Source organism: Anneissia japonica, unplaced genomic scaffold, assembly GCF_011630105.1.
Source record: "Anneissia japonica isolate Jap-2015-1 unplaced genomic scaffold, ASM1163010v1 scaffold1929_len197191_cov155, whole genome shotgun sequence".
Classification (NCBI taxonomy): Eukaryota; Metazoa; Echinodermata; class Crinoidea; order Comatulida; family Comatulidae; genus Anneissia; species Anneissia japonica.
This window is the reverse complement of record NW_022751890.1, coordinates 154,963-176,756: the sequence shown is the minus strand read 5'-3', so window position 1 is coordinate 176,756 and position 21,794 is coordinate 154,963. Positions and strand designations below refer to the sequence as shown.

General features: G+C 30.9%; 1 protein-coding gene across 1 annotated transcript in view; it reads right to left on the bottom strand.

The window, feature by feature from the left end:
• Positions 1 to 1,776: 1,776 nt before the first annotated feature.
• The window catches only part of LOC117121876 (epidermal growth factor-like protein 7), a 27,246-nt gene continuing 7,228 nt past the window's right edge, over positions 1,777 to 21,794 (bottom strand). Inside the window, exons 2-6 of the mRNA XM_033267261.1 lie at positions 4,561 to 4,678; positions 3,264 to 3,383; positions 2,259 to 2,365; positions 2,001 to 2,093; positions 1,777 to 1,796 (exon numbers count right to left, since the gene is read on the bottom strand). Of these exons, the coding sequence (XP_033123152.1) occupies positions 1,777 to 1,796; positions 2,001 to 2,093; positions 2,259 to 2,365; positions 3,264 to 3,383; positions 4,561 to 4,643 (423 nt within the window). The 5' untranslated portion in view covers positions 4,644 to 4,678. The remainder of the gene's footprint in view (positions 1,797 to 2,000; positions 2,094 to 2,258; positions 2,366 to 3,263; positions 3,384 to 4,560; positions 4,679 to 21,794) is intronic.

Here is a 21,794-nt window from a genome sequence, read left to right as displayed (position 1 = left end):
TAATAAAGATTGTAGCTAGCACCCAATCGCAACGGGTAACAATTGCGATATCGATTACATATCGACTACTATTGGTGAGCTTTCACACACGATTTTACTTTGCGATTGGGTGCGATTGGGTGTCGCAATTGCTACAACCAATCGCAATGCGATGCTAGTCTGAATGGGGTATTAAACTCTCTGACTGAGTGGAAGTTTTTAATGTAAGGAAGCAGGATATTCCATAGTCTATCCGTTGCAGTTGGGAAAGAGTCGTCGCCGATGCGCTTACGGAACATGGTCTGACAAGATGTAACGGTTGAGGCCGTTCCAGTTGATCGCAAATGTGTACGTTTATTGATGAATGTAGATAAGTACTCTGGACATAGTATGGCTCTACCTAGGTCGATTTATATTTAATCTAACGCCACTGGGCCTAGGTCTTACACAGGTCATCATGCGCCGTCACAGGTGTGTAACCAGCACCACAAAACTAAGTGTCAATCTGCTTGCTAAGGTCACACGTGTGTATGTTACGGTAGATGCGTTATAATTATGCATGACGTCACCATACAAGCCACGCCTCCCTCGGCTAAAGTTGTTGTATTTAGCATGGAACTACCGGTCTCTTGCCATCTACGAGATGTGTGGCTTTTAAACGGTACATTCAATTCAATAATTATCTATTTCTTTAATTCCTTTGAATACAAACAAATGTCTGGAATATGATAAGTTTGAGTACATTCCATGGGTATATTTGGGTGAAAAGTGCTGGCTACCAACGCAGTTACAGTGAGAAAATCGTTCATTATTATATGCGAATGTCGACACTTTTTCTAAATGGCAAATATATTATGTTTAATATGGATCCTACCTCAGTAATAACAAGTTCCCGTAATCTCGAAAGCTCCGATGAGGGTAGTATAATAAAGGCAGTAGGGTATAATAGGCCCTAACGCCCGCCTATACAAAAACAATCCGCTGAGCGTTTCTAGAGCTCCTCATCGGAGCTAAAAGTATGTGAAAGGACTAAACAAGTTACGATAGTTACGTTATGGCATACCGTAATATAGACAATCAATATCAATACAACCAATATTCAAAGTATTCATTTGATCATTAATTGCTTAGGTTCGATTTATGCAGTCCGGAATTGGAAACGCAGACATTTTTAAGACTCAAATATCTATAGGGATTTGTAGATAACTATCTGCTCAAATTAATAAATATGTAATAATTGAAACTTGTAATTTCAGTAATTACCTCTAATGATGTCCCAAGTGACGACAGCTGATATCACACCTACTTTAAATTCGTTGACATAATAAGGAAATGGGTAATCAGTCGCCTCAAATCGAGTCTGCCAATTAACTGAAAACCTGTTTTCCATTACGGATGAGTAAACAGGTGGCTCGTATTGTTGCTGACAAGGAATATCTCTCGCAGAGATCCCATCATATTTACTGTTTTGTTGCACCAATATTGAGCAGTGAGATACCGTTGGTGGCACAGCAACTATAAATATAATGATCATTAAATCATTAGGATATTTTATAAGGGGTGGTGCCGGTCTCTCTCCCCACCACCTCAGGGAAAAATACAGTTAGTTCGTCGTTGGGAAGAAGACAACAACCCAACGACGAACTAACTGTCGTTGGGAAGAAGACAACATTATGTATTTTTTGAATAAAAATGTTTCCATGGGCCTCTATCCATGGACCAGCTCTCTTATACACATCTATAGTGTCATAAAAAAAACTTATCACATCATGGTCTATGCAAATGACATTTCATATGTCACGGACAAAAGAGAAGAACTGGAAGGAGCAATACATAAATGGAATGAATGTTTTAGAATGTCAGGCATGAAGCTAAATGCCTCAAAGACCGAAGAGATGACTTGGCCATCCAGGTGGATAAGGAAAGGACGACAAAAGATTCTATAGATTGAGACATGGTGGCAAACGTCCCAGGGGAAGATCTGTGTGTGTGTGCGTGATTAAATAAAATAATCCAATTACAAGTTTCACATGTACTTCCATGAAAACCCTCATAACAATTACACCGATTTGGAGCTACGCAGGTTCCGTGGACACATCGGGGTGGACATAAAGCTGTAATAATAAAGCAATCAAAATTGATTTAGTAAACGTATTTTACACATGGCCGTTCCAAAGCAAAACGACGACGTTTGATTTGTAAGCTGTATATCTAAACGCCTTCCTTAATTGTCATGTCGTGTGCACAAAAGTTCTCAATAAAACCAGTATTTAACTTACGGACATTGCAATCATTGCTTCCAGGGGACGCTTGTGCCCAACCGAGGCAACACATATATACTCTTCTGTATCTTGCTCGGTATCTTGTGGCACCTCTATATTTTGTGCTATATTTTGGAAGTATAGAAACAAAAAGCAAAAATTAGGCAAAAGTGTAGAAACACCTTCTTCAACCGTAATGGCTACTAGCTTGTAATTACTAACCATCTACTGAATAAGCCAAAAAAAAAAAATTAAATAAATATAGGTTAATAGTATATAACTAAAACTTTACTTGCACCATTTATACATCCTTTTCATAATGATATGACCAATGAGGTTTGCTATCAATATAAAGTTTTTTTCGTAAAGTGTAAATCAGTGATATTCAAGTTGTTTATCCTTATTAAATTTAAGATTAATTTAAGGATACTGTACAGTATACCGTTATGTTAAAATAAATGAATACATTTGTATTTTGGAGTCATTTATATTCACCTTCTTCTAATTAGCGATTTAAAGCAGTAAATTCTATTGCATATAACAATTTTTATAAAAATCATGATGATAGTCAATAAAATGGAGTCACTAATGCAGTTACATAAATATATATTTTTAATCAATATAATTAATATTTTATATTAATATAACAGCAATATAATATATTATTTCTAAATGTAGTAAACAACTACACATTCTGTATAGGCTTAGAGGGTTTGGTATCACATATCTGTCAACGTTAGACATATCAGGCCAGCTTTAGAGAACGAAGTTCCGGTATGGCATGCAGGGTATATCGGTATCCCAAAATTCCCAAATTTAACGAATCCTTAAAAGAGCTTTAATCATTATTATTGTTAAAGCATATGAAAGTTATAGCAATGACTTTCAGATCGTTGGTATTATGTTTGCAAAAAAAAAAAAATCTCGAAATCGTACTAAACTGTTAATACATAACTACGAAACTTCCATTTAAAAGAAATTGAAAACTATATGTCCATAAGCAATTATATAGTTATTACTTACCGGTAGTGAGTACACCTATCCCAACCGAACAACCCACATGCTTTTGTGTACGATGACTTGTAGGAACTGCTACCGACGTACGATTCTGTTGAACTTCTTAAAGATGAGCAAACGTTCCGTCTAGATAAAATTAAAACCCTATTCAGCATTAGTGTCTAACTACTTAAGTTATCACATCAGTACTGTAATTTATTGTATATATATCATATACTTTTCGTGTGAGAGGATGAGTCTTACTCCTCTAATAATCTTGTCGTTCCATAGATCTACTGGGAAAAAATGTTCAAGCTTTTTTGGAGTCAATCGATGCGCACGTGTGTCATCTTTAACATGGCAAAAACTCCTCTTCAATCCTCCACTTATAGTCACATTTCAATGATTTCTCCTAGTCCTAGGTTTATTACCACTATAAGCATAGACCCATATATTTTGTCGTAATTGAGAAAAGATTGAAGGCCCGTAACCAGGAATCAATATGAGGTATTTAGGAGAGGCAGGAGCAACATGTGCCTATCGTGGTGTTCGGGGAAATGGGTACGATGGGGGAGGGGAGAGGGAAGTTTATGTATCCTAACATGTTGATGGTATTTAATACAAGTTGGTTTAGATAGTCAGAGGGATTTGCTTAAAAAAGCGGTTCGCAGCAGTGGTGTCAAGGGTGGGGGGGGGTGGCTATGGAAAATGCTGGCCCTCCTGTCAGGGAGCACAATTTTTCTGGGGAAAAACGTTATGTTCGCCACTAAAATTATTAAATAAGCCCTTTGAATCTCTAATTTGTGTGTGTGTCTGTGGTTGGGGGGGGGGAGTGGTGGGTATTCATCCTTTAGACCTTTCAGGGGTTCTTGGTCGCCCTTGGCTCCGCTCACTTTGCTTTTGCCAATTACATCACCCCCTTTCTCGTCGGGGACATCAGCACCAACTTTTTCCACCCGCCCCTTTTTATCATTTTTAAAAAAGAAGGGCAAACAAACAATTTATTTTTTAGGTATTCCAGCTTAACTGAAAATGAGGGTTGAAGAGTAATTTTCATCAATGCTAAAGAGGACAGTCATGCGCATTGATTGATACAATAAAAAAAAAAAAAAAAAAAAAAAAAAAAACCCGATATTTTGACAGTTAGTTGGTTCTTTATTCTACGATCATACTGCCCGTATTTTACTAGTTTTGGTCCTAAAAATATAAGATTGGGGGTCATGCTGTGACCATTAAGTTACAGCGCTATAATCTGCCTTGTTTTTTGTTTTTTTGTTTTTTGTTTTTTTAATAATTGAAGTACAATATCGTAAAACAAACACACCCATTTGCATTCAAAGTATAGACTGGTTTTAAAATCAGAAGTATACCGACGAATACAACCAGAACTAGATGATGCAGTGCCATTTTCTTTTCCAGGAAGAACTCCACCACGGTGTTATCTGTTGTTGAAATAATATAATATTATATGTGTAATATATAACTATATCAACTAACTACAATTTTATTGTACAGTAGAATCTCCAAATTACGAACCTCCCAATTACAAACTCTCGATTTTTACGCACTCGATTTGCGACGATGATATAATCTTTAAAGATGCTACATAATAATTATACATAGGGACAGGGTAAAATAAGAAACAAAACGGTTTAATCTGTCTCAATACGGGTAGAACGGGATCGAAGTTTAAACATGGTCAGCGTTCTGGACCACCATTCCCGTCCTTGCCCGATACCGTTCGTACTAAGATTGTATTCAGTGTCTACTACGTCCATTCTGTTCATATTCCGGTCTCCGTTCCACCTCGTTCTCCAGAACGTAGTGCAAACTAGTTCAGTGTGAAGGTGGTAGGCTTATTAAGATTTACAAAAATCCCCTCTGATTATTACCTAAGATTTAAAAGATACATTCATACAATTAGGTGAAAGAGTTCCAAGTTTGAAAATAATTCGTTCCTCTAACTTCTCACGAGACATTTCTGAAGTGTTAAAAATCGTAAACCGGTGATTATATCAGAAAATGTAGTGTTATCAGAGAAATGTGCAGCAACAGGGAGACCTAGTGTTTTGAGTTTTACAAAACGTAAATTTTCCACAAATCTATTTCCCAATCTACGTTTGGTTTCACTAATATATAAAATGTTACATTTTGTACAATTTATACAATAAATAGGATTCCTGGTAATACAATTTATATGGTCTTTAACATTAAAGTTTCTAGAGGGTCCAGTAATGCAATCAGTATATAATGTTTAAAAGTGGTGCATCTATTTCTACCATTCACACACACAATTTAAACAAATAGATACATAATAATATTACAGTGATCAAATAGAAACATGATAGCCCTTCGACGAGTTGCCTTTTCAGTTATATGGAATATAAAATGTCTTTTTATCTTAATTAAGAGTATGTTTTAAAACATTGAAAGCAATGTGGTGAACTACCACATCTTGGTCTAAATACAGTTTCATCTTTTTAAAGGTTTTTATCATTATTTTTAGTTATTTTATTATTATTTTTTAAATTTTGGCCACTGATTCAGTTTCCCCGGGTTTTGCATTCTGACTGGGTGAAATTATCAGGACGAGTGGGGGTTAAAAAATGAACTGATATTTTTTTTGGCGGGGTTGCGTCAGTGGAGCCATTAATCATATAATGTTTAATGTTTAATCATATAATGTTTAAGGTCCAGGTGCCGAGGCTAATTTTAAACAGTTCTGAGACGTTATACACGATGTTGTGGACGATGTTGACTGCCTTACATCACGGTAGGAAATAATCCTTCTTCCACTGCTGGTGTCGTTTCTGACTGAGTACTCTTGGCGCCTTCCTTGCCCCCAAATTCTATTTATGTTCCCATTTGCTTGAATTGAACTCAATAATCTACACACAACCGTAATTTTAGACATGAAATTTCTACCAAAATATAGTTTTAATACCCATCAGTTTCTGAAAAAAAATAATTTGTAAATCAGTCTACATGTATTAAAGCAAACCATAAATGTATACATAACCTAAAAGTAGGAGTTACCTTCTGTGTCTAACATTATTTTTTATAATGAAGTCGGCTGGGTTTTTGTTTTTATCTCTCTTATATTAATTTTAAATCGATTTATATAGCTTTTTAAAAGCTAAAAACATTTAAAACGTTGTTTTGTTTTTTTTGTTTTTTTTTTTTTTTAATTATTTATTTATTTTTTTTTACTCAAGTTGGACCAGATGAATGTTGGCATGACATCGTGAAATAGGAGGCATACATTATTCAGGGGCAGAATTACTCAAACGTGGGTGGGGGGCTTCATTATATTATCAGTAAAGATAAGTAGGGCATGCTGGCAGCAGTAGCATACCGAGTAGCCCAAATTAGATATTTTGAATTTGTATTCTACTTTTTTCTTATTTTAATACATGGCATTGGTATGCTTAGAAATTAAAAATATAATGGCAAAAAAAAGAAGGTAAGTCTCCGCCCAACATTGGATAACCCCCCCCCCACCCACACACACACACGCACACTATTATTAGCTATGTGTTTCAGCCACCGCTCAAGGCAACTCGACTCTGAGATTACTTTGATTCCTATACGTATAGGGGGTGTTTTTATTAAATTTGTACACGATCCAACCGCGCGTCATTCTTCCATGTGTGGTCATGTAAATAAGATTAATGTTTTTTTAAGAAAATATTTGAACCTTTTGAAGCACAATAAACATTTTATATCAATTGTTTTTTGTTTTATTTTATTTACTTTTTATTTATTTTATCATTCACACTAAACAATATACAAAACATTATGGGTAATGAAGAGAGAAAAGCCCCTTTCCTAAAGAGTCCAAAGTGCCACCCCTGCTTTACTTACGAAATTTTAGAAATGTTTAAGACCCCATTGAAGTTTACTACATAATGCCGTCTTTCTACACGTAAATAGCGCTTGAATTGTAATGATACAAGCGCTGTGTGGGAGGGGCAGTTTCGCAAACATTGTTGACATAAACCCTGATTACATATTATATCTGCTTCACTAAAACCTGATTAGATAAAATAGTGTTCAATTGCTGTCACTACTTTGTACTTTTCTTCACACCAGGACTTCATGAAAAAAAATTTTTATTGGTTGAAATCTATTTTATAAATGCCCTTCCTCCAGGTTACCTACTCTACCATATTTGGTGCTTTCTACAATGTACTAAATTTTTCTTTCCTTTTTTGGAAAATATTTATAAAGCAATTAAAAAATACGTTTTTCGTATTGGATATTGGTGATGAGTTTAAAAGACGACTTTTAGGCTGAATCAAAGTATTGTTGTGTTGCCCTTAGATTTAAAAAAAAAGGAAAAACGTAGGACGGGTTGACGGTTTTTGTTTTTGTTTTTTGTTTTTTGCGCTTTTAAAAAAAATCACAATATCTAATATATTAACCTCTTAATGTTTATTTATGTATTTACTTTATTTAAAACCTTATTTAAGGAGGGTAGTCAATTTTTTTTTGTAATTTTTGCGTTAAAGAATAATAATAAAATTAAAATTAAATTGGTGATGAGTTTAAAACACGATTTTTAGGCTGAATCAAAGTATTGTTGTGTTGTCCTTAAGTTACAAATATTAAATAAGTGAGACGGGTTGTCAGTCGTTTTGATTTTTTTTTTGTTAAAATCATGAGATCTAATATAATTATTAACCTCTTACTGTTTATTTATGTGTTTACGTTACCTAAAATCATATTTAAGGAGGCTAGTCAATCTCGTTATTTGTAACTTTGCGTTAAAATAATAACAATAATAAAATTAAGTTAAATTGCTGATGAAAAATCTGTTAAATTTCGATTAAAAAAAAGCCTACTAAAACTAGAGTGGTCAATTTAGAGAGAGCTTTCTGAAGAAATTGTCACCATTTGGTACGCTAGACGTGGGAAATCATGTCGTGATATGGGACACATTCCTATCATATTGTAGACAATCTCCGCTTAAGACAATTATACTATCGTTTACTCTTATTAATTTAGCCCCTTTGTAAAAGATATAAATTAGTATCAGAGAACAGTGAAATAAGGGGCATGTCCCTTGCTGTATTTGGATCTACAAGGTCGTTGTGGTATAGTGTGAGTAAAGTAGTAGTCACTGGTACAAAATTTAAAAGTGTACAGTTGAACAACCTTTAAAATGTCAAACAAAATCGTACATTCCAATGGTTCCTTGACCAGATGCGTATCCTATGTCCTCAAAGGCAATGCGTTGTACCCTAGAATAAATAGAGGTATTTACATTACCACATGGCTGCATAAACTTTTGAAATTCAAACAATACGAAGCTGTTACCGTGGCGCCCTGTTGTGAGGATCGGGAATGGTAAAAATTGTGACAAACTAAAATTAGGGATGAGTTGGTTTTAAATGTTTCTTGTTTTAAGGAGAAACTGAAGCTTTTTTTTAATTCTTCTCTTGAAGTTTTTTTTAAATTTGAAAATGTTATATATGTTATTGGTTTTGTCTGCTAAGCACATTTGGAGAGCTTCTCGATACGCTTTGGATTTTTAGGCGATCCGCCATGGAGGTGCTTCTTGGTGAATTGTTATGTTTTATCTTAACATGTATGTATGCTTGTTATTTTATTTCTAGTTGCTTGTTTGCCTGATAATAAAATCTAATTAAAAAAAATGTAGATTTTAATGGTGTTTGAAATTGGTGTACGGTATGTATTTAAAATCATATTTGTAGTGCATTACTTCAAACCCTGACATCAATACGTACAATACTTTACAGATACCATAAGACAATGACTAAACACTGTTTAATATTAAACAAAAACACAACACAATTTCGTAGATAATAGGACAGCTATTACAAAACCTATACCCTAAATCATACTATTTGTTGTAGTTTAGCAGATCTAACATATGTATGGAAGCTAAAAAAAATTGTGACAAAAGTATAAATAAAACATCGTACATGGAGTAAAGCAGATCTGAACTGTTTTCATTAACACATATTTTAAACAATCACACAAAATAAAAAAAAAAAACCCTTTTTTTAAAAGGTCAAACAATAACATACATGCAAGAATTTCAGTTGTTTATAAAAAAAAATTTTCTGAAATACCAAATATGTTATGGTATAGTATGTAGGCCTAATATCTGCGTAAATCATCTTTTCAATTTATGTAGCTACCAATATTTTAAAATATAAAGGTGAAATGACTGTCACGATAATTGAATACTATTGTAATTCATCGTGCTTTTAGTGAAGCAAAGCAAATAAGTTTCATGTAACAAAACTGTAAACTGCTTCCCCGACGATACAGAATAGCCTAAACAATACAAATGAAGATGATTTGAGATACTAAACAAAAACGTGCGTGTATTAATTTCAATGGTCGTATATAGAATGAGCAGTAGGGTTTTAAACGCTTTTTTATGTAGTACATTGTACCCTGACATCAGGAGCATTATAGTACGGAAATAACAAACTGAAGAAACTTTTGATCATCAATTGTAATTAATTCAAAGGATACCAGGGCGGCGTTGTTTAATAGAGTCCTGTTGTAATGAAAGGCAAAATTTAGTGACAGTAACCATAAGCCTATTTTAGCCTTAAATTATCCTGTTTGCAATAAAGCAAATCTAAAATGTATTCGCGATGTTTTTTCAAAACATATATACAAGTCTCCCTTTAATTAAGGACCACTTTTTGGCCCGAGGTTTCCATGGTCTTTAGCTGGTTTGGTCTTAATTTAAATAATAAATATACAAGATTTCTTAATGTGGGACCACAGAAAATCATTTTTTTTAAATTTGGAGGTGATCTTTAATTGGAGGGGTCTTTAGTTAGAGGAAGACCTGTATTGTTTAATTCATACACAGACTTTTGAACATTAGGCCCTATAGTTGAAGAAAGTTTAAATTAATTATTGAGTCAGGCTTGTTGCTTATCAAATTTGTAACTCTAGCGGATTAAAATCAATTCGACAGATATACATTTAAAGGTAGCACAACAATGTATTGATTTGGCAAATAATTCTTTTTTTTAATAATTACTACGAATGCAAACACTAATATTTTTTGTTACCAATGACTTTATAAGTATTTGCAAAATAAGGAAGTACATAGCACAAACTATATCAGAGAACGTAAATATCTGACAGAAGAATGTTTTGAAAATAGATTTCAAAAGGATACCGAATTTTCTCATAAGTTCCTGGTGTGACGAAATGTTAAAAGTAGTGACAGCATCCTGTTTTGTTGGAGCAAACCTAATATGTAATTAGGATTTATGTAGAAAGAATTGTGAATCTGGCACCCGGCAGTAAAAAAATAATTCAAACACTAAAATTAATCTATTCAAATAGTCATGTGCTTAGGTTAGGTTATTATTTTTCCGTATTTTTTCAAGCGCCCATGCTTTGTATTTTGCATATAATATTTTTTTATATCACCCTGGCACCAAAAATTGTGAATTATGTCAATACCTCACTGAAGGTTCTTTAGAAAATAGATTTTAAAGGCTACCATTACGAAGATATTTTTACAAGAGTTCCTTGTGGTGGTAATACAAAATGTACTACAATAATTTGTGAGTATTTTTGTGAAGCAGATCAAGCATGTATTGATGATTTACGTCAACAACTATTTAAATTGTTTCCCCTATGGTACAGAAAAAAAACAAAATATTAGAGTTGAAAAAAAGGATTAAAATATTATAAAAAATATAAATATGTGTATAGATTTCTATGGTTTCATTAATAGACGATTTTTTTTTAAATTGACATAAATAGTGGTACAGTACGCAAATAATGGAAAGAGATGTTTGACATTTAAACTTCCAACCAAATAATTAAAATGATACAAGGGCGACGCTGTTCACATGGCGTCCTCTTAATGAAATATAACAATTAGTGATAGCAACTGAACGAACACGAAGTCTAGTTTAACTCATCCTGTTTGCAATTAAGCAAATCCAAAATATATTTTCGATTTAAAAAAAATAACTCTAGTTTAATGGTATCAAAAGGATACCAGGATGCTTTTATTTTGTGTCCTGTTGTAATGAAATGTCACAATTAGTGACAGAAAATGAACACATATTCATATTGTTTTCAGTTCATTCCTTTCCGCCCGCACTTCTCGATTTCTATCATCTTTCTTGTCCTGTGCCATTTCTGTTGACCCTCTATACTCTTCTAACACATTTAAGTTTTTATCTGTATTTAATTCCTTTCGTCGTACATGGGGTAGCTTATCCAATTTGATCATGGACATGCTTTTACTTGAAATTGGGCCGTTTTAATTAAACGTTAAGAGCATTTTCGGGAGACTTTAGCCTTTTGTGTGCAGTCTTGGAACATATGTTGCTATTAATATTTTCTGATTATTATTATAATTATTATTATTATTATTATTATAAACTATTTAAAAATAATCTTGTTATCAATTATTATTATCATTAATATTATTACAATAATTATTATATTCTATTTATATATGTTATGAAATCTTAAGGACTATATTTATTCTATTGCTAATTTTAATTGTAGGTCACTTATTGGCAGCTCGACAGAGATTTTGAATCTCTTTTTGGCAACTCAGTTTTATTTATATTTGCATGTGTATACTATTTGTATATTTTATAATTTTTGACAACGAGACAAATAAATGGAATAAAAGAAAACCCTTTAGTATATGTAGCAAACCAGATAGAAAATGTATTCATATGCAAAAAAAAAAAATATGCTGAGTTGCCCTTTGTGGCCGACCAGATTTTCAAAATATGGTCGGCGTTTTAATTTTAAATGTTTACCCTTAACCCATACTATAAACTTGAGATAAACATATAAGTTAATAAAACGTATTATCCTAACAAAGGCATCTATTTTTACAGAAACCGTTAATATATTTATAGCTTTCATTTTTCGTTGTTTTTTGTTTGTCGTTTTTTTTAACTTGTGCATAATAGACATTTTATTCTTAATACTTGTTTTCTACATCAAAAATTGATTTATTATTATTTGTTTAATTACAATAAACAGCAAGTAAAGCAGCACCCGGCAACCAGCCGAGATCCCCATAAACACTAGATCCCGCTGCGGCACACACAGTATACATTTTCGCATTATGAAAGCACGCCAACAACAATCCTAACCTGTTTTAAGTGTCCCCGCCTCCCGCCTTTGCTTAATGAATTTTTAAAATGTTCAAGATCTTATTAAAGTTCACTGTATATGGTCTGTATTCTACACGTAAATATCGTTTGAATTGTAATAATACAATTAAAATAATACGATCGTTGGGGCCAGTGTAACAAATATTTTTTGACATAACATAAATGTATTAGATCTGCTTCACTACAATAAACAACCTTCAGCTATTGTAACCCTTTTTAAAATTTTCTCACACCAAGAAGTCAGAAGAAAATCGCTATCCTTTTAAAATCTATTTTCAAAAGATATTTACGTATTTTACCATATTTGAAACGGGTAAGATGTACTTTTATTTTTGTCCTTTTTGGAATATATTATGTATAAGGCAATTTGAAAATTCTGTGTATTAAGTTTTTCTTATTGGATATTTTTAATTTTTGAAAATTGTGATCAGTTTAAGAAACCAAATACCATTTAGTCCAAATCAAAATATTTTAATTTTGCCCTTAAATGAAAAAAAAGAACATGAGCGACGGGTGGTGAATCGGATTTTTTTTAAATATCCTGAGATCTATATATTAACCTCTCGCTATAGGCTAGTCAATCTATGTATTTTATTGGAACGGCGACAATCTACAATTAATATTTTGCGTTACATGTTTTTACAGCGCAGACATTTTATAGTTTTATGCTTCATAAATTTAAAATCATTTAACCGTTAAATCATTAATACAGATAATATTATGTCATAAGTCAAGGTCTTCAAAATAAAGCAATATTTACAAGTGTAAAATATTTATGTTTTACGATATAAACATTGACACTTAATGTCAATATCTTATTTTATTATATCATATAATAAAAAGGGGGACATATCAACACAATATGTGTCAATTAACTCGTTCGTTCATAAAATGTTTATGTAGTACATTATTAGATTTAACAAGTAATACTTGTTTGTAACATTTTATGTAAGTAAACGGCTTATTATCAGTAGATAAATTATATTTCATTTCTAATAGCTTTTGTTATGTTTTGTTATAATATAATAAAAATCGATCACCAAAAATAATTTTTTAAAAAGTTTTAAAATTATTCAACAAAAACGTAATGCATATAGTTTTCCAAGGGCTTAATAAATAATTTCCCAAAAAATGGAAATACATCGTACCAAGCACCAAGTATCGCAGTTAACGTGAATACCTGACGGAAGAATCTTTTGAAAATAGATTTAAAAATGCTCCCGTACATACATTTTTACATGCCTTCCTGGTATGAGAAAAAGTAAAAAGTAGTGACAGCAATTTAACACTGTTTTATTTAATCCTGTATAATTAGTGAAGCAGATGTAATAGGCCTATGTAATCGGGATGTATGTCAAAATAATTGTGTAATTACTTGCACCCGACAGTGCAAAAATAATCCAAACTATATAACTAAGCTATTCAAATGGTAGTGTGTTTGTGACACAGAAGTTTGTTGATTTTTTTTTTCTTTTCTCTCTTTTCATTTTTTTTTCTGATATTTTTTTAAAGTACCTAGATCTGAATACATTAATTTCATCACCCTGGTACCAAAATTATGTCAATACCTGACTGAAGCTTCTTTTGAAAATAGATAATAAAGGATTCCATTACGAAGTTATTTTAACAAGAGTTCCTTGTGGGTGGTAGTACAAAATGTACCACTGTGATTCGTGAATACTTTTGTGTTCACATGGCGTCCTGTTGATGAAAGGTAAAAATTAGTTACATCAACCGAACGAACACTAAGCCTGTTTGTTTGTAATAAAACAAGTTCCAAGATTTATTTTTAAAAACATTTTCTAAAAACCCCTAGTTTAGCGGTATCAAAAGGATACCAGGATGTTTTTATTTGACAGCAAATGAACACATAAGTTTATATATTCTTTTCAATTCCTTCCTTTTCCTAGATGATTTCTATAATCTTTCTTCCTATGCCATTTGGCACGTATAGTGGCTGTTATTATTATTATTATTATTATTATTATTATTATTATTATTATTATTATTATTATTATTATTATTATTATTATTATTATTATTTATTACTATCATTATTATTAATATTATTATTATTATTATTATTATTATTATTATCATTAACGAATTAAGAGAGGCTTACTATATAATTTCAAAACAAAATTTAATGACAAGAAAGAGAGATCGACGTTTCGGGTCCATCATGAAATTATGCACGTATTCACTAGCAGGAAGATAGGTGAAATATTGAAATCGAAAGAAAGTAAACCTAAGATTGTTAATGAACAATGTGTTGTTTATAAACCTCAATGTGGCTTGTGCGATGCAAGCTATGTCGGCTACACTTGTCGACACCTTTATCAACGCATTGATGAGCACAGTAAAGGTAACATAGGACAACATTTAAAAGAACATGATATTAGTACTACTGAAACTGATGGACCCGAAACGTCGATCTTTCTTGTGATTAAATTTTGTTTTGAAATTATTATCATTATAATAATAATAATAACAATAATTATTAATATTATTATTATTATTATTATTATTATTATTATTATTATTATCATTATTATCATTATCATTATTATTATTATTATTATTATTATTATTATTATTGTTGTTGTTATTATTAATATTATCATTATAAATGTACATGTCATTAAATGTCTGTTTATAACGTAAAATATTAAAACAATAATCTCTTTATCAATAATAATAATAATAATAATAATAATAATAATTATTATTATTATTATTATTGTTATTATTACAATAATTAATATATAGTATTTATATATGATATGAAATCTTAATGTTTATATTTATTCTATTGCTAATTTTAATTGTAGTAACATATTGGCGACCCACTCGACAAAGATCTTGAATCTTTTTTTGGCTAGCCAGTTTCATTTAACTTTACATATGCATATCATTTGTATACTTTATGAACTTTGACAATGAGAAAAATAAACGATACAAAATGAAATCCTTCATTATGTATCAAAGCAGATAGAAAATGTATTCATAGCCAGAAAAATAAGCTAAGTTGCCCTTTGTGGTCTACCTTATTTTTTTTTTTAATCGGGTCAGCTTTTTCTTTATTTTAATTTATTTTCAAACATTTATCCTTAACCAATACTACAAATTTAAGAAACCCATATAAAATAATAATAATATGTCGTTCTTATATAGCGCTTAATGCCTTAACAAAGCCTCTAACTTCATATAACTTCAAAACGTAATATTCTAACACAGGCCTTTACTTTTACTAAAACCGTTAATATGTTAAATAGTTTTCACTTTTTTCCCACTTTTTTAATTTGTGCATAATAGACATTTTATTCTTAATACTTGTTTATTACATCAAAAACTGATTTTTCTATAAAAATTAAAATAAAGAGCAAGTAAACAGCACCCGGCTACCAGCCGAGATCCCCTTTAACACCAGATCCCGCTGCGGCACACACAATACACTTTTTCGCATTATGAAAGCACACGAAAATAACAATTCCAACCTGTCCAAAGTGCTACCCCTTCCCCCTTTACTTAACGAATTTTAGAATTGTTCAAGACCTTATTGAAGTATATACCGTCTGTTTTCTACTCATTTAAATATCATTTTAATTGTAATAATACAATTGAAACAATACGATCGTTGGGGGGAGTTTAACAAACATTTTTTGATATAAATCCTGATTACATATTAGATCTGCTTCACTACAAGAGGAATAAATAAAACAGTCTTCAGTTATTGTCACTACTTTTAAAATATACTCACACCAGGAGGTCAGGAGAAAATATTTGTTGCGCTATGCTTCTGAAATTTTTTTTTTTCAAAAGGCATTAACGTCAGGTATTTACGTACTTTATCATATTTGATATTGTGTAGGATGTACTTCATATTTGTCTATTTATTGAAAAATATGTGTAAATCAAATGAGCATTTTTGTGTATTATGTTTTTCCTATTGGATATTTTTACCATTTTAAAGTTGTGATCATGTTAAATTACCAAATGCCATTTATTCCAAATCAGAATATTGTTATGTTGCCCTTTAAATGAAAAAAAAAATACATGAGCGACGGATGGTGGGTCTGATTTTTTTTAAACAACCTGAGGTCTCATATATTAACCTCTCACTGTAGGCTAGTAGGCCCTAAATATTTGTATTTTATTGGAACGGCGACAATCTGCAATTAATATTTTGCTTTACACATGTATTTCCAGTGCATAGATAGTTTTATAATTTTACGCTTCATGCATTTAAAATTATTTTAAACCATTAATACGGATATGTCATAATTCAGGGTTTCAAATTTGTTTTAACTGTCACAAACTATTTTTGCATCATACATGTTAACGTTTTAAGCAATATTTAGAAGTGTAAATATTTCTGTTTTGCAATATAAACATCGACACTTTATTTCAATCAATATCTTCTTTCATTAGGTCCCCTATATCATAAAATAAAAAAAGGACATATCAACACAATATGTGTCCATCAACTCGTTCGTTCATAAAATGTTTATGTATTATATTATTAGCATTATCAACTTGTTTGTACCATTTCATGAAAGTAAACGGTTTATTAACAATAAATAAATCATAACTGCAAACGTAATACATATACTAGTTTTCCAAGGGCTTTATAAATAATTTCAAAAAAAGGAAGTACATCGTGTAATTTTACTGTTCGCTAATCGTACCCAGCACCACGCATCGCAGAGTACGTAAATACCTGACGGAAGAGTCTTTTCAAAATAGATTTCAAAAGGTTACCGGTACATAGACCTTTTACATGCCTTCCTGGTATGAGGAAATGTAAAAGGTAGTGACAGCAATCTGTTTTATTTAATCCTGTATAATTAGTGAAGCAGATGTAATAGGCCTATGTAATCAGGATTTATGTCAAAATAATTGTAACTTGCCCCCCCCCCCACGATGCAAAATAATCCAAGCAATATAATTAATCTATTCAAATGGTCGTGTGTTTGTTGTTTTTTTTTTCCTTTCTGGTATTTACTTTAAAGTACCTAGATCTGTACGGTATGTATTAATTTCATCACCCTGGCACCAAAAATATGTCAATACCTGACTGAAGCCTCATTCGAAAATAGATAATAAAGGATTCCATTATGAAGTTATTTTAACAAGAGTTCCTTGTGTGTGGTAGTATTCATGAATACTTTTGTAAAGCAGATCTAGCATGTGTTCACATGGCGTCCTGTTGATGAAAGGTAACAATTATATTATTATTATTATTATTATTATTATTATTATTATTATTATTATTAGTAGTAGTAGTAGTAGTAGTAGTAGTAGTATTATTATATTTAAAATAATCTTGTTATCAATTATTATGATCATTATTATTATTACAATAATTATTATATTCTGTTTATATATGTTATGAAATCTTAAGGATTAAATTTATTCTATTGCTAATTTTAATAGTAGGTAACTTATTAGAGATTTTGAATCTCCTTTAGGCAATTCAGTCTCATTTCACTTTGCATATGTGCCATTTGTATATTTTATAATTTTTTACTACGAGACATATAAATGAAATAAAATAACATCCTTTAGTATATGTATCAAATCAGATAGAAAATGTATTCATACGCAAAAAAAAAAAAAAAAAAAAAATATGCTGAGTTGCTCTTTGTGACCGACCCTACTTTTAAAATCGAGTCACCCGACATTGCAAAAATAATCCAAACTATATAACTAAGCTATTCAAATGGTAGTGTGTTTGTGACAGAGGTTTGTTGGTTTTTTTTCCTTTTCTCTCTTTTCATTTGTTTTTTTCTGATATGTTTTTTTAAAGTACCTAGTTCTGTATAATTCATCACCCTGGTACCAAAATGATGTCAATACCTGACTGAAGCTTCTTTTGAAATAAAGGATTCCATTACGAAGTTATTTTAACAAGAGTTCCTTGTGGATGATAGTATTCGTGAATACTTTTGTAAAGCTGATCTAGCATGTGTTCACATGGCGTCCTGTTAATGAAAGGTAAAAATTAGTTACATCAACCGAACGAACATTAAGCCTGCTATAGCTCATTCTGTTTGTAATAAAACAAGTTCCAAAATTTATTTTTAAAAACAATTTCTAAAAACCCCTAGTTTAATGGTATCCAAAGGATACCAGGATGTTTTTATTTGATAGCAAATGAACACAGATTTATATGTTTTTTTTTCAATTCCTTCTATTTCTGGATGATTTCTATCATCTTTCTTCTTTTTTTTTTTCAAAAGGCATTAACGTCAGGTATTTACGTACTTTATCATATTTGATATTGTGTAGGATGTACTTCATTTTGTCTATTTATTGAAAAATATGTGTAAATCAAATGAGCATTTTTGTGTATTATGTTTTTCCTATTGGATATTTTTACCATTTTAAAGTTGTGATCATGTTAAATTACCTTTCACTGTAGGCTAGTAGGCCCTAAATATTTCTATTTTATTGGAACGGTGACAATCTGCAATTAATATTTTGCTTTACACATGTATTTCCAGTGCATAGACAGTTTTATAATTTTACGCTTCATACATTTAAAATTATTTTAAACCATTAATACGGATATGTCATAATTCAGGGTTTCAAATTTGTTTTAACAGTCAAAAACTATTTTTGCATCATACATGTTAACGTTTTAAGCAATATTTAGAAGTGTATCCAAAGGATACCAGGATGTTTTTATTTGATAGCAAATGAACACAGATTTATATGGGTTTTTTTTCAATTCCTTCTATTTCCTGGATGATTTCTATCATCTTTCTTCTCATGCCATTTGGCACGTATGGTGGCTGTTATTTATTATTATTTACATATGATATGAAATCTTAATGTTTATATTTATTCTATTGCTAATTTTATATTGTAGTAACATATTGGCGACACACTCGACAAAGATCTTTAATCTTTTTTTGCCTAGCCAGTCTCATTTAACTTTACATAGCATATCATTTGTATAATTTATGATCTTTGACAATGAGGAAAATAAACGAAACAAAATGTAATTCTTCATTATATGTATTAAAGCAGATAGAAAATGTATTCATAACCAGAAAAATATGCTAAGTTGCCTTTGTGGTCTACCCCTTTATCATAAAATAAAAAAGGACATATCAACACAATATGTGTCCATCAACTCGTCCGTTCATAAAATGTTGTTGTATTATATTATTAGCATTATCAACTAATACATAGTTGTACAATTTCATGAAAGTAAACAGCTTATTAACAATTGATAAATCATAACTGCAAAATGTTTGTAAAATTTTATTTCAATTGCAATGTTTGTTATAGGCCTATGTATGTTATATATGACTGATAATAAAATTGATCACCAAAAATAATTTTTAAAAAAGTTTTTTAAAAATTATTCAACAAAAACGTAATACATAGTTTTCCAAGGGCTTTATAAATAATTTCCAAAAAAAACCGGAAATACATCATACCCAGCACCATGCATCGCAGAGTACGTACCTGACGGAAGAATCTTTTGAAAATAGATTTCAAAAGGTTACCGGTACATAGACCTTTTACATGCCTTCCTAGTATGAGGAAATGTAAAAGGTAGTGACAGCAGTCTGTTTTATTTAATCCTGTATAATTAGTGAAGCAGATGTAATAGGTCTATGTAATCAGGATTTACGTCAAAATAATTGTAACTTGCCCCCCACTATGCAAAAATAATCCAAGCAATATAATTAAGCTATTCAAATGGTCGTATGTTTGTTGATTTTTTTTTTATTTTCTCTATGTTGACTTTTTCTTTCTTTTCTGATATTTTTTAGTACCTAGATCTATATATATTAATTTTATCACCCTGGCACCAAAAATATGTCAATGCATGACTGAAGCATCATTCGAAAATTGTTAATAAAGGATTCCATTATGAAATTATTTTAACAAGAGTTCCTTGTGTGTGGTAGTACAAAAAGTACCATGTATTCATGAATACTTTTGTAAAGCTGATCTAGCATGTGTTCACATGGCGTCCTGTTGATGAAAGGTAACAATTAGTGACATCAGCCGAACGAACACAAAGCCTACTATGCTCACTCTGTTCGTAATAAAACAAAATCCAAAATTTATTAAATTTCTAAAAACCCCTAGTTTATTGGTATAGAAAGGATACCATGATGCTTTTATTTGGCGTCCTGTTGTAATGAACACAAATGTATATATCTTTTCCCTGGATGATGATCATATGTTATCTCTATGCTACATTCTGTTGACCCTTCAAAACTCTCTTAAAGATTTCAAATAAAAATATCTTGCCCCAATATAACATTCCTATGATACGCTTTAATTGTTTCAATAAGTATGTTTTGTAAATATGAAATTGTGTTTTATTGTAGTTAAAAGCCTTTGGTGACTGCGAAACAATTAAATTCTTGGATCATAAAATCTAAAGTAACGGAAATCGATCATCCCTAAGCCCTTTCTCTCAGTGTGCTAAAAATATTACTGTAAATGTGATATTTATTTTTCAAAATGGGCATTATCTACACACACCACTACAAATACTTTGGAATACGGCATTAACTACACTAAAGGCCACAATCAGGTGCCAGTGTGATGACTATTAAATAGATTTCCTCTAAGAAAATACCTAGTTTGTTCCACCTTTATTATCAGGATTAATTCGAAGGAAGGCATTATATACATTGCGTTTCTGATAACCTGTACGAACTTAATATTATTCTGACGATTTATTTTACTTTGACACTAGTGAGCTTTTTTAAGAGCCTTTTCACGTGTAATTATTGTAAATATTAATTTTAATGCGAAATTCTGTGCATCTTTTTAACATGTAATAATTTTATATAAATACTTTTTAATTGTTTTATTCAATGTGTAATAATAAATATTTTTTCTGCAAAGTAATAAAAACGTAATATTAACAATCCATGAGCAATATAAATAATAGGTCTGCTTTGTAAGTTTAAGTAATTTTTATTATTCCATCTTGATTATTGATTGAGTTCCTAGTCCACATATTATTATTATTATTATTATTATTATTATTATTATTATTATTATTATTATTATTATTATTATTATTATTATATCCAAGTGCTTTATATCCATTGGCAAAAAGCACTATATAAATTTCTACATTAGATTTAGATCGTTCAATGATGATGAAACATGTAAATACCTAATTTGATACCGTACAAAATATTATGGTGTATACTTAATTTTTACGTTTACATGTTATTTTAAAAAATTAATTCAAAATGTTTTATATAAGGTTTTCTCTAAATGTGTTTTAGTGTCTAAAATTAGAGAATTTATGAATAACATATTCAGTAGCATTATATATGTATATATATATATATGTGTGTGTGTGGGGGGGGCATGAGTGTGTGTGTGTGTGGGGGTGGGGGGATGGGGTTATCTT